Source organism: Amphiprion ocellaris, chromosome 14 (genome assembly GCF_022539595.1).
Source record: "Amphiprion ocellaris isolate individual 3 ecotype Okinawa chromosome 14, ASM2253959v1, whole genome shotgun sequence".
Taxonomy (NCBI): Eukaryota; Metazoa; Chordata; class Actinopteri; family Pomacentridae; genus Amphiprion; species Amphiprion ocellaris.
In genome coordinates this window covers 24,176,622-24,189,280 of record NC_072779.1, presented here as the reverse complement: position 1 = coordinate 24,189,280, position 12,659 = coordinate 24,176,622, and the positions used below count along the sequence as shown (strand labels likewise).

General features: G+C 39.4%; 1 protein-coding gene across 7 annotated transcripts in view; it reads left to right on the top strand.

Annotated features, from left to right (window-relative positions):
- The window catches only part of LOC111572725 (BBX high mobility group box domain containing), a 31,301-nt gene that overhangs the window by 3,570 nt on the left and 15,072 nt on the right, over positions 1–12,659 (top strand). For 4 of the 7 annotated variants that reach the window (XM_023276515.3, XM_035951099.2, XM_023276514.3 and 1 more), the window contains exons 2-8: positions 220–296; positions 8,887–9,058; positions 9,180–9,437; positions 9,891–10,092; positions 10,175–10,242; positions 10,434–10,508; positions 11,772–11,852. In XM_023276515.3, coding sequence (XP_023132283.2) covers positions 8,900–9,058; positions 9,180–9,437; positions 9,891–10,092; positions 10,175–10,242; positions 10,434–10,508; positions 11,772–11,852 — 843 coding nt within the window. In that variant the 5' untranslated portion in view covers positions 220–296; positions 8,887–8,899. The remainder of the gene's footprint in view (positions 1–219; positions 297–8,886; positions 9,059–9,179; positions 9,438–9,890; positions 10,093–10,174; positions 10,243–10,433; positions 10,509–11,771; positions 11,853–12,659) is intronic. The other 3 variants (XM_023276516.3, XM_035951097.2, XM_023276517.3) reach the window with 2 other exon arrangements.

The window sequence follows — 12,659 nt, the reverse complement described above, 5'->3', positions numbered from 1 at the left end:
GGATCGACTGCACGACTGAAGTGATCAGTTATCGGATCAGACAAAATGTCCCACCGTGGTCTGAAGCTGATGTGCCATGTAAACTCACTAATGCTCTGCTCTCGGGGCTCAAGCTTTTTGCACACATATTTCACCGCAGCCGAGCTCATGTTGTCGCAAAATTGTTGCAGAGATGCCAGTTGTAACGCCTGACTGAGAGCAGTGTCTTGTATTTTATAGGTCATCGTCATTGCATGACAAAGGCTGTGGCAGATTCATCTCCATCACTCATACAGCATTTCCATAGTTTTTCTTGAGTAAGTATCCTTGTTTTCCACTTCATACATAGAAACGCCGCCGTCTGCTGTGGCTGAGGAACACGGTCACTGAATTATTCATTGATTGACTGCTAATTTCATTTGTGTCATGTTTACTAGACATCCAGAAAGGAAAAAAAAGTGCAGACATGCCTAGAAATAAAGTGCAATAAATGTTACATTGTTACTGTTAAGTAATTCAGCTGTTTGTGTGCTTGTAAAGTATTAAAATGTACTAATAATAAAAGAGCAAGAGAACTACAGTTGAATGCGGTGCATCAAGGTGAAAAGTGGCATTGAGCAACTTTTGTTGACTTGGTAACATTTCAGCAGCTTTATGATGGTGCCTTAAACCTTAGATGCAGTGGCTGTTCTAGACAGATTTTCCTGGGGTGGGGGGGTGGGGTGGGGGGGGGCAGGGCAGTGTTTAATCACAGGGGTACATTAAAATGGTTTTTACCTTAGTTTTGTATGCCGACAAAACTAAGAATTCTCAGATGCTACACCTGGTCAATCTTGCTATATGGATGCGAAACGTGGACAATATCAAACAATATGCAGGAAAGACTCCAGGCAACGGAAGTGTAGTTCCCATGAAGAATGCTAAAGATATCGTGGGTAGAAAGAGTAACCAATGAAGAGGTGCTTACAAGAGCAAATGCGAAAAGAACAATGCTGGCAACCATCAAATCAAGAAAAATTAAATTCCTAGGACATGTGATGAGGAGAAATAGTGTAGAGAATCTTGCAATAACATTCAAAATAGAAGGGAAGAAAGCTAAAGGACACCAGAGAATGACAAGCATTGACAACATCAAAGATTGGACAAATACATCAAATGCCAACACTGAACTACATGCAACGTATGACAGAGAAAAGTGGAAAGGCATGGTCGTCAGCGCGATTACACAAGACACCTAAGAAGAAGAAGCCATTAAAAAATGACAGCAATGATATTTAAGCACTAAAAACTTCAATTTTGCCTAATTAAAATCAAACAAATGTTTTTTTTTTCCTACAAAAAATGCATTAACTGATACAATGATGTTATCAGGGCCAAATGTTGAAATGTGTAACATAAGTAACATTTGAAATCAATCACATGTAACAAAAGTGGTTTGGTTTCCTGCCATTCAGAATGCACTATCACCACAGCAACAGGATCCGGCAGTAGTGCTGTCTGGCAAATTGGCCCTCAGATACGTTAAGAACAAAGGCCTTGACCTGTCTGGATTCTATACTCAGGAGTCGTACATCATTCCTGGACTTGCTAATATCGATGGAAAGATGCACAGTAAACATAGTTTACAAGTACAGTTATATATTTATTTAATGCATCATCTCTCTCAACACCTTGACATGACCTCACTGCTTTCACTTCTTTATTTGGGGCAAAAAAAGGATGTAATGTCCCTTTGCTTAACTTGTGCATGTCTCTTGCAACAAGAAAACTAGCTCCTCCTTTCTCCAAAATATGTAGCAAGCCTGAATTCCAGCAAAAGCAGGCAGATCATCTGTCTACAAGGCAGACAGCACCGCGAGTAAAGCTGAGCTGCAGTTGGGGTGTGTTGCTCTGTATCATCCGTAAAGTGTAGAGTCACATTAGTTTTATTTGGAAATGGCACCAGCCCCTGTAGGCCCCTGTGTAGAACAGCCACTGCTTAGATGCATAAGTGGGTTCAAAATGACCCGGTGAGGTTGTTTTCTTGCAATATCTTTGTGAAAAGTTATTTCATATTCTAGGTATTCCTCAAAAAATGTGTTTTTGATGTCATTCATTTAAATGTTTAAGTTATGTTTTATACTTTTAAAAAAATTGTAATATTTGCATAATTACCCCAAGCTCTTATCACTGATAATATCATACAAGAGGTGATGAAGTCCGCAAACTTGGAGGGGCGGAGAGCAGCAACAGCTGGAGGAAAAGAGTGGAAAAATGTCAACAAAATGGATGTTGACATTCTTCTTTTGCTGTTCTGTGTGATATTCTTCTTTTTCAGTTATCAAAATGATCAAAATGTGTTATAAAGTGAAAAACAAACATATTTCAAACATGAAATCATTCTTGTGTTGACTGAAATATAATACAAACAATAATATAAATGATTATTCTTGACCAAAATGACAAAAAAACACATCGATTCTTATACGAGTCATTTTTGACCCACTTATGGAAGAGTGTAGGGTCCAATCACTCATGCATCTAAGGGTTAAAACAAGTCTAACAATAGGATAAGCTGTTGTCCAGTCCAAGACAGTCGTGAGATAATCTGCCCATACAGCAGATCCAGTTGTTCTATAGTTTCCTGTAATAATTTCTGAAAGTTTTCAATTCTCCTAATCTTAATGTATACACTGCCTCTGAAATGTAATAACATGACAGAATCAAGGAAATACCGTACACAACAGAATTTGTGTAATGTTACTTAAATGTCAAACAACTATCACCTCTCACTGTCTTCATTGTTTCTAAATTGACAAATAGAGTGCTCTGATGAACAATCAGAAACAAATACTTTGAAAAGACTATACTGAAAATACAAGCCGCAAAATAGCAACGTAATGCAACAGTACATCACTGGTACAAAACTACACCTCAGATTTCCAATTAGCCTAATGGCATGAACATGTTAATACAATGATCAGTGAACAGCTGAACTTTCTCAGTTTAGGACCTGTGAGCTGTGTCTATCAGTCTAATGGTTCCAAACGGAACAGATTTTGCCAGAGGATTGGAAAAATCTGGTTGCGAAGCTTCACCAAGATGAATAAGGATACAGGATGATCAAAGACAGATTAAAAATCAGAAACACATTTGCAACAGTAATCAGGAGGTATATTGATTGAGTCATAGTACCACTGTTGTTATTTTATTTATTTGGACGGGACACTGCATATTAGTAAACATGTAATCTCATAATAGTTTGCACAGGGTTGCAGTAAATATGCCAGATTTAGCACAAGGGAAATTTCCATCTGTTGTCCCACACATTAAAGAAAAAAAAGTAGTAGTAGTGTATGTAGACATAAGAAGATTTAAATCTGTCTAATGAAAGATGTACTGACTTGTATTGAGTTCATACTGTGGAGTCTGTGTTTTTAATATAGTAAATGCAAACAGTTTTTATTTTTGCATAAGAACAGTTACCTTACTTTCAACTTAAAAGTAATGCAATTACTGTAAGGGGTTACAAATTTGCTGGGAGGAGTTGTGACATGCTTGTTGAGGTCATAGTGTTCCTTAACGCTATGGTGAGTAAGCAAAAAAGTGTGAAATAAGTCAAAACATGTTTTATATTTTATATGCTTCAAAATAGCCACCCTTTGCTTTGATTACTTCTTTGCACACTCTTGGCATTCTCTCGATGAGCTTCACCCTGGAGTACACTCTGGCCTAGGCTAGTTTATACCACTCCAGGCCAAAGTATACCCTGGGGTATGCTTAGTTTATACCTGTAGATTAAGCGTGTTAAACTCTTAATTGTTAAATTATTTAGTTTTTTTTTTTTTTTTAACAAAGAGGTATGCTCACCAAGCAGATCATTATGAAAGAACAGAACTAGAATCTCCTTGAGCTAATTACAATTAAAAAAGTTCAAATAAAAGGAAAAACTGAATTGAAAACCGAGAAAAAGTTAAACAAAACATTATGAAAGAACATCCACATTGGCTGATGTTGCTTTCAATTGTTTCTGTATAACAGATTTCAGTATAATATCTCTTTGTATTGTCTTTGATTTGTGCTTAAACTAAAATTGACTTGGTCTGTGTGTAACAGGCCAGATTAAACCCCCGGCCAAAGTATTCTTTAGCTTAGCGCATTTTATACCCCGGGGGCTGAAATAGCCTAGCCTAGAATATACCCTTCCATACTAAAATACATCCCATGTAATATGAGATTACATCATTTAAATGAATTTTATCTTAATTTAAGCACAAATTAATGAAAGTAAATCAAAAATTTTAGCAAAATAGGGCTGCCCAGTGGCTCGGTGGTTAGCAATGTTGCCTTGCTAGAAGCTAGAAGATCCCCGGTTCGTGTCCCAGTCTGCGTCTGGGGTCTTTCTGCATGGAGTTTGCATGTTCTCCCTGTGGGTTTTCTCCAGGTTCTCCGGCTTCCTCCTAAAATCCAAAAGCATGCTAAAGTTAATTGGTGATTCTAAATTGTCCGCAGGTGTGAATGTAAGTGTGATTGTTTGTCTCTATATGTAGCCCTGCGATAGACTGGTGACCTGTCCAGAGTGTCCCCTGACTTCACCCTTAGTCAGCTGGGATAGACTCCAGCTCCTCCGTGACCCTAATGAGGATTAAGCGGTGTATAGATAATGGATGGATAGATGGACATCCAAAGGCATTGCTCCATTGCTTGATTTTCTTCCAACTCTTAGGAGTTTTTCTTCCCAAATTTGATCTAGCCTGTCAGTACAATTTTGACTCCTTACTACTCCAGTAGTAAGGAGTCTTTTTGGATAACAGAGCAGACATTTCCTTCTGAAACTTTTGCTTCTGGCAATAGCGAACAAGTCTTTTGGAGTCGAGATGTTACTCCCAGTTGTAATTGTGGCTTGTTTTCCTTCCCTTTGTTTAATTTGTGCATCACCAGTGGTCTTCCAATCATTCCTTCTAAGACTGTGATCCAGCAAGATTGCTTTCAGTTTAAGAAACTAGGCAGCTGACACCTTTCCATTTTGAGAAGTATGGCATAAGATAATCATTGACAGAAAGTGAACTATTAACAGCAAAATCACTCAGATGTCCTTTCTAAACTCTAGATCCTCACAATCCAAGGTGATGTCACTAATGACATTTGGATGTAGTGTCAACTAGGTTGTCTTCACATCTAACATACCTCCATTGGGAAGGGCTTGAAACCTGTCTCATGGCCGAGATCGTATTTACCACTGATGTTTGGAGATGTGTGTTTTCATTACTCATGTACTTCAAAATTGAACTTCTGTCTGTCCAAAACACAAAGTTATCAACCTGAAATAGAAGCTCTGGCTTTAGCATCACATCTACCCTGGCATCTACTCTTGACAGCTAATATACAGCTGTGAGCTCACTATGACTTCAGTGATGCCACTCTGGCCTTACCGAACAGGAAAGTGTCAAGAATATTGTTTTTACAGCTCTTCAACCTGATGTAAGTCACTGTTCCATATCCATCTTTACTAGAATCAGCTATACTTGGCTTTGTATGAGCTTCCCAAAATCCTTTGACTTTATGCATCTGTCCTCCGTTAGTGATGCCAGCAACTCAATCTCTCTCAACCAACCTTTCCACTGGTTCAAAATGTCCAGTGGCATGACATCATCCCACCTTCAACTTGTCCTGCAGAGCTCTTGCTGCATCAATTTAGCAGACAAGAAGACTGGTGCCACAATTCCCAGTGGATCGTGCACAGAGCTAGTTAAGGACAACTTTTTCACTTCCATGTCGAACCAAGGAGTAAGGAGTCTAACTCAACACTCCAAATGAGACCCAAAGGTCTCTCAGTGGGAAGGCTATCTTTATCCAGATTCAACTTCTTTACATTCTTGGCCCACTGCTCTTCAGCGATAGTCTGCAGTACCACTCGACTATTGCTAATCCATTTCTCCAAAACAACCTCACCTCTTTTACAGAAACCGCTGAGATTGTTACTCATCTGATTGTTTAGCATGAGCTCCAAGCTAGATACAAAAAATTCTGTTCACCATATCAGAGTCTCAAAATGGTCTCAAGGACCATTGATGACCCACTCCGACACAATAGCGTGTAGGCCCTCTCCATTGCTGCTGACAATTTCACATGATTCCAGTATTTCTGGAGCATTGGTTCCTGTCAATAAATCAACATCAGACTCTAAGCTGGCATTGTGAACCTCTCACAAACATGGCCACCCATACAAATCTGTTGCCGTAGCAATGGTATCTTTGGAATGACATTTTCAGAATGGACGTCATTTTCCTTAAAACCAGACACCTCCAACCCAAACAGGGAGTATACCGGAACCTGGAATTTTTTCCGATCTCACAGCTTTCTTTTTCCTGTGACATTTATCTTCTGCATGAGATGCTCAGAACAGAATGTAGATGAACTGCCAGGATCTAAAAATGCTTCAGTATTGATGCAAAAAATACAGCAATCTTTTCTTTCCCCTGTGCATCCACGTATCTGAGGGATAGTTGGAGGTTCTGCCCCTGGTAGCTCATTTGTTAGCTCTGACTTTCCATTTGCCTTCTTGGTGTGAAGCACAGTTAGATGTTGCTGCTCACAAACCATGCAGATCAAGTGTTTATTGTAGTCCTGACTACTGTGTCCAACCCATAAGCATCCACAACTAATTCCTTTTTCCATTTCAAAGCAAATCTTCTCTCTGTGCTTTTTGTACATAAGCTGTTGGCATTTTTGTAACAGGTGATCATGGAAGCGACAATGACACGACAAATACTCCACTTTCTTTAAACTGTAAGTCTCAGGTTTATTAACACTGATGTTACCATGGTAGTAAAACTACTTTCTTTCATTCTGCTCTTGAATGTGATGTAAACTTGTGAGAATGTGATTGTGATACATCTTCAGTATTCCAAAAATGTAGTCAGAATAGCTTTTTACATACTTCTCCAGGGCTGCAGCCATGTTAATGAAATGAGTCCTGTTATTTGTGGATTCTGTGATTTCATGAACCATCGCCCTCCACTGTTCCCTTCGCTTGAAAAGAAATTTTCAACCAATAATTTTCATATTGGTTGGCATGTCCAGCTCCTGCATGTAATGAAACTTTTCCATTGCATTCGAACATCTGTGCAAGTAGAAAACATAAGCTTATAGGGCTTTGAGACCTTCTGCTCTTATTGTGGGCCATGCTAAAGCCTTACCTCTTTATGCAGTAGCATTAAGAACATTTCCAAAATGTTCTTAAAGAAGACCCTTTGCCACAATTTGAAGCTGTGTTGTGGAGTCATATGCTGGCAGATATGAACTAATTCCTGTGGCTGCTCTTTTGTGAACTTTTCCAAATAGCATAAGCAATCAGCTTTGCTAGCTTTGTTCTTCACTCTTTGTTCAAATGCTCTAATGACGACTTTACATTGTAATGGATCTCTTTAAAATACGGGAATGTCGCATGCCGGCAGAGATACGAAAATGATGTTGCAGAACAAGGGCTGCAGTTACTTGTGTTCTGTTAAATGTGACAGTAACGACGTTGCCATTGGAAATTTGAACATTTTTTTTTACAGATTTATGTCTTACTTTTCATTTGAATTTGCCCAAGCAGTCATTGCAGCAGGTTGTAAACCTTGTGATATTTCCTGATCTTTTGATCATATGCACCAACATATTGCTTTAATAGAATAGCAGACTGCCTTTCAGTTAGTTTTGGTTTAATATTCATTGCTGGCTGTCTGCTCTGTCACAGTTACCAATCTCTTTGCTATTTTGGTTTCCATGCAGTGGGCTCATATTCCTTTGCCTTTGGGTTAAGAGAATGAAATGGTGCCAATTTCCTCCTTTCCTTGTCAGAATAAGAGTTCATGCCATCTGACACATGAAACGAACCTCGTCCTCCTAAAGAATTCTAAACTACTAATTTAGCAGTGAATAATGCTAGCTCAGTTTCTAGCTCAAGCTTTTCCTTTCTCCTCCTTATCTCTTGCTCCTGTTCTGCCATGGCGACACGCTATTGAAACAGCAGGCGCCTAATGCACGTGTAAGGGACTTGATCCTCCTCAGGAACTTTCCTCAGAGACTAGGAACCTTTGGGAGAACACAGTATATTTTCACCGCATGGACCAGTGTCTAAATTAAGTTCCATGGAAATTATATTACTCCCAAAGCCTTTGCTCAAACGTAGTACTTTTCAAAAGAACAGGAGCTTTGGGGGTGGGGCTTGCAACACTGAACATTTCTGATTGGTCGAGTACTCATACCAATTTGTCTCAGTAATTTTTAATAATTTGTTGCTGTATATATAGTTTATTTCTTGTTCATTGTGCTTTGGCACATCATCGTGGAGTTACCGAAGAAAGCCTACGATAGGTGGGCTGACAACCATGTACTGCGCAGTCGCATGAAAAACTTGCATGCAAAAGCAGTTCTCACTTTAGTCCCATGCACTTCAGGTGGAAACACAGCTATAGCAACACTGAGGCCATATAAGGAACAACACATTGCTTGTAGTCATGCACACTTTACTACTGGTGCGACCACCTGTCTTATACTGCTTGTTCATAAAACCTCAGTTTAGTATTCATTAACTATAACAAAGGTAAACTACCCAGTCCTGAAAAAAATCTTAAAAATACAGAGAAAGTACATACAGACACAGTCTGGTACAATCCATGCGGAGAATTGTAAAAGGTTCAAAAAAATTAAGTCTTGAACAGTCACAGTGAAAGTTCAGTTTCATTCAAAATAAGATTATAAATATTTTTATCAACTTTAATGCCTTCTTGCAAACCACCCTGAAGTCATTCAGTGTTCTGGCCTGGTCATGCATGTGACTAGTAAACACAGCATGCAATTAATGATACCTGATGCTTTCACTGTGCAGGTTTTGTACAGACGTGGTTTTAGAGTGTGCCCAATCCCTTGTTCTTGTCTTAGGTGCGGTAGTACCATGAAGGGTGGAGGAAGAGGCAAGGAGCCACCTGTTGCAGGGGAGGTCACTGGCAAACGACCCAAACGCAAATGCCTGCAATGGCACCCACTTCTCTCCAAAAAGGCTTTGGATTTCTCCGAGGAGGAAGAAGAAGAAGATGAAGAGGAACTGGAGAAGGTGATTGACAGTCATTTAATCATGGTCAAAAAATGATCAACCACTCTGTTGGTTTATCACATAAATGGGACAGAAAACATTGTACATCATTGCATTAAACAATTTATAATTTTTTGATCAGCAGCCAGTGATGTGCAATCAGGACCGGGAATCACAGGTGCAGTGTGGAAGCACAACAGAGGAACTGGAGGAGGACCCCAGTGAACAGCGGGCACGCCGACCTATGAATGCTTTCCTCCTCTTTTGCAAACGTCACCGTTCTCTGGTCCGGCAGGAACACCCTCGCTTGGACAACCGTGGGGCCACCAAGATCCTGGCTGACTGGTGGGCAGTGCTGGAGCCCAAAGAGAAGCAGAAATACACTGACATGGCCAAGGAGGTGAGACTGTTGCACTTCTGCCTCCTTACTGTAATTTCTAACTTTCCCTTACAAATGTGACTGAAATTACAAAAAGTAAAGTAAAGCACCAAGTCCTGGATTATCTTGTAGAGCTTTGGTAATGTATCAGTTGTATAGGCAGTAGTAAAATAGGGAGGTGTTCCACAGCCGAAGTGAAATGACAGTTGGTGGGTTGTTGGCTTACGTCACTAGGCCTCTGTCAAATCTGATCAAATCACACATATACAGTCCTGATGATGAAGATTAGCTAAGTTTTTTACAATTGAATTCTTGATCAGTAATACCAATGAAAGAACTTCTCAACTTTAAGTTTGATTTCTGCTAATTACTTATCAGTACTTAATGTTACAGAGACATATTTTGATTTGATGGTTTTAAGAAGGGGCTTAAAGGATTTACTTGTAACCAACTCAATTTTGTATGTTCTTCCAGTACAAGGATGCCTTTATGAAGGCAAATCCGGGCTACAAGTGGTGTCCCACCACCAGCAAACCAGTTAAAAGCCCTTCCTGCCAGTCAGTCAGCAATCCTCGCAAAAAAGTTTGGTCCTTCTCTTGCAACTCATCCAAGGACTCCACTGCCAAAAAAGTGCCCAAAACTGACAGCATGCCACAGTTAAACTTTGCCATGGCAGGTGTGTATAGTAAAGATCCTTAGTTCAGCATAATATGATACAATGTTGAATTGTTTCTGTAACTTATGTCATTCATTGTCAGATCCTACAAAAATGGGAGGCCTAAGCATGTTGCTGTTAGCTGGGGAACATGCCCTCACAAACAGAGAGGTAAGTAATTGTTAGAAACTACTGATGGATGCATCCATGTGAGCTGCAAAGACCCGCAGAAGGTGGCCTGAAAGAGTAATCCCTGATTTTTTTTTTTTGTTTGTTTATTTGGAGCAGAAACAAATGTTTGTGCTTTGTACATTATGTTATGTTTTTGAATTTCAAGTGTTTATTATTGTTTACTTCTCTAGATCCCTTCAAGCACTAAACCTAGTTTACCTGACACACGCAGTGAAGGGAACTCCTTTCCAGAGGACAAGGAAGAGGTGTGTTCTGAGACCATGTCTCTTTATTCCACTTTCTCAGCATATTTTTTGTCAAATACTTGAGGTTGTATGTCTCTCTGAAGTGTGTGACTTATGTGCTTTGATTAAACTTTTGAATAATTTTTAGAATCACTTACATTGAAGATTCAGATCATTACTACAAATCAATCAACAACAAGAAAAGCACTCAGAGAGCACAGTACTCCGTCAAGGTTGTTCATTCCCCCATATGGCATTGTCAGAAATGCAGCATTTTTTTTAGAAATGTGGCCATTTATTATGGATGTACTCACAAACAAAATGGCCATGTAATGTGCTGAGCACAGGCGTGTGTTACGCGTGTGTACCTTATGTACGGATACAAAATCGCGTCACCTAAATATGTAGCGGGCAGCGGGAATTGATGGGACTCGGAAACACGCCCGCAATTTAATCATCTGTTCATTGTATCATTTCCGACAGATAAGTCACAATAAATCTACAGCGGTGGATTTATAGTAGGATCGAAATCATGTGATCGTCACCAGGCAGTTGACGTAGTGTTCACTTGTTGTCATAGTTACAGTGACGCCATGCCGCTATCTTGCAATGATCCAGAAATCTTTAACACATCTGTGGATCCACACTATAATCTGCATTCCTGCCAAAATCTAATCACTTGATTCTTGTGTCATTTCTGACCTTCCCAAAAAATTTCATCCAAATCTGTCAATCCGTTTTTGAGTAACGTTGCTAACAGACAGACAGACCGACAGACAGACAGACAGACATACCAACAGCGATCATCACATAACTGTACTGCATTCCTTGGTGGAGTAAATATTACTATATGCATTACTATAGATCAAGTTGTCCAGGAGGATATCGACCTTTACCAACTAGACCATCAATATTAAACCTATACTCATGACTCGTGCACATTCGATTTCGTGTAAAAGGCAAAAGGGATGTGGAGGGTAGATGGGGGAAAAGGGGGGCAATGGGAGCAAGAGGGACAGTTAAATATGTCACATGCTAACTATCTAAATATGGTACCCAGCTGAATATCAACACTGTTTTTCTAGAATCTCAGACTCCACCTTGAGTGCACTAGTAAATTAACTAAAGTTAACCTTTTGTGTTCACCCGAAGTGAGCCATTCTACATAAGTGCTGTTGATTCCTTTGATGAATATAGGTTATTTTGATCCCCCTAATTAAGATGTTTTGTTTAATGACTTACCACACAACTGACTTGTTTTGCTCCTGCCATTTTAATCTGCAGATGTTGTCTGGAACAATACCAAACAGAGTGCCTGGCACTACTGAAAGCAGGGTCAAGTCTGCTCTTTCTCCAATGGCAGAGGTAGGACTTGAATTACAGATGTACCTATTCTTATAGCTGAGTTGTTTATATGCAAAGACCATATATTGTGTGTTCTTCCAGCAGGACAATATCAGTGTAACCATTTCTGTCCCCTCCTTTGGCCATAATGTCAGTATTACTGACAAGGCATCACATAATCTAACTGGTAATTTGCCATGAAATTTTTGGAGCCACTATTAGGGTTATTTTATTAACATGCTTTCAAAAGATGAGAAAACACTAACACTAGGGGGCTGTACCATAAAATTTAGGCTATTATCATTTCCAAACTTCTTACAAATGGTGCCAGAATTATTAAAAGTATAGCACCAAGCTCCTGGATTGTCTTGTAGAATTCTGGTAATGTTGTGTCCGTGTCTGTAAAAAATAAGGTTTCACAGCTGAAATGAACTGAAGTTGATGGGTTGTTTCCTTACGTCACTAGACCACTGTCAAATCTGATCAAATCACACCCACACAGTCCTGAGGATGAAGATTAGCTAGCAGATTATTTGTCATGAAGTTTGTTGAGTCACTATCAGTGTTATTTTACTAACATGCTTTCAAAAGATGAGAAAACACTAACACAAGGGGGCTATACAGCAACATTTAAACATAACTTAGTATTGTACTTTCACAAAGCTTGCTAACTTTTAACGCCGGTAGATCACCATGGTAACCTATGTTGCACAGATTATCTGTTTTATCTGAAGCAGAGTAACTTCAAACAATCATAACCTGCCAACAACGACCGATGTCCAATCACATTACTAAACAAGAAAAGCACTGAGAGAGTGCAGTACTCTG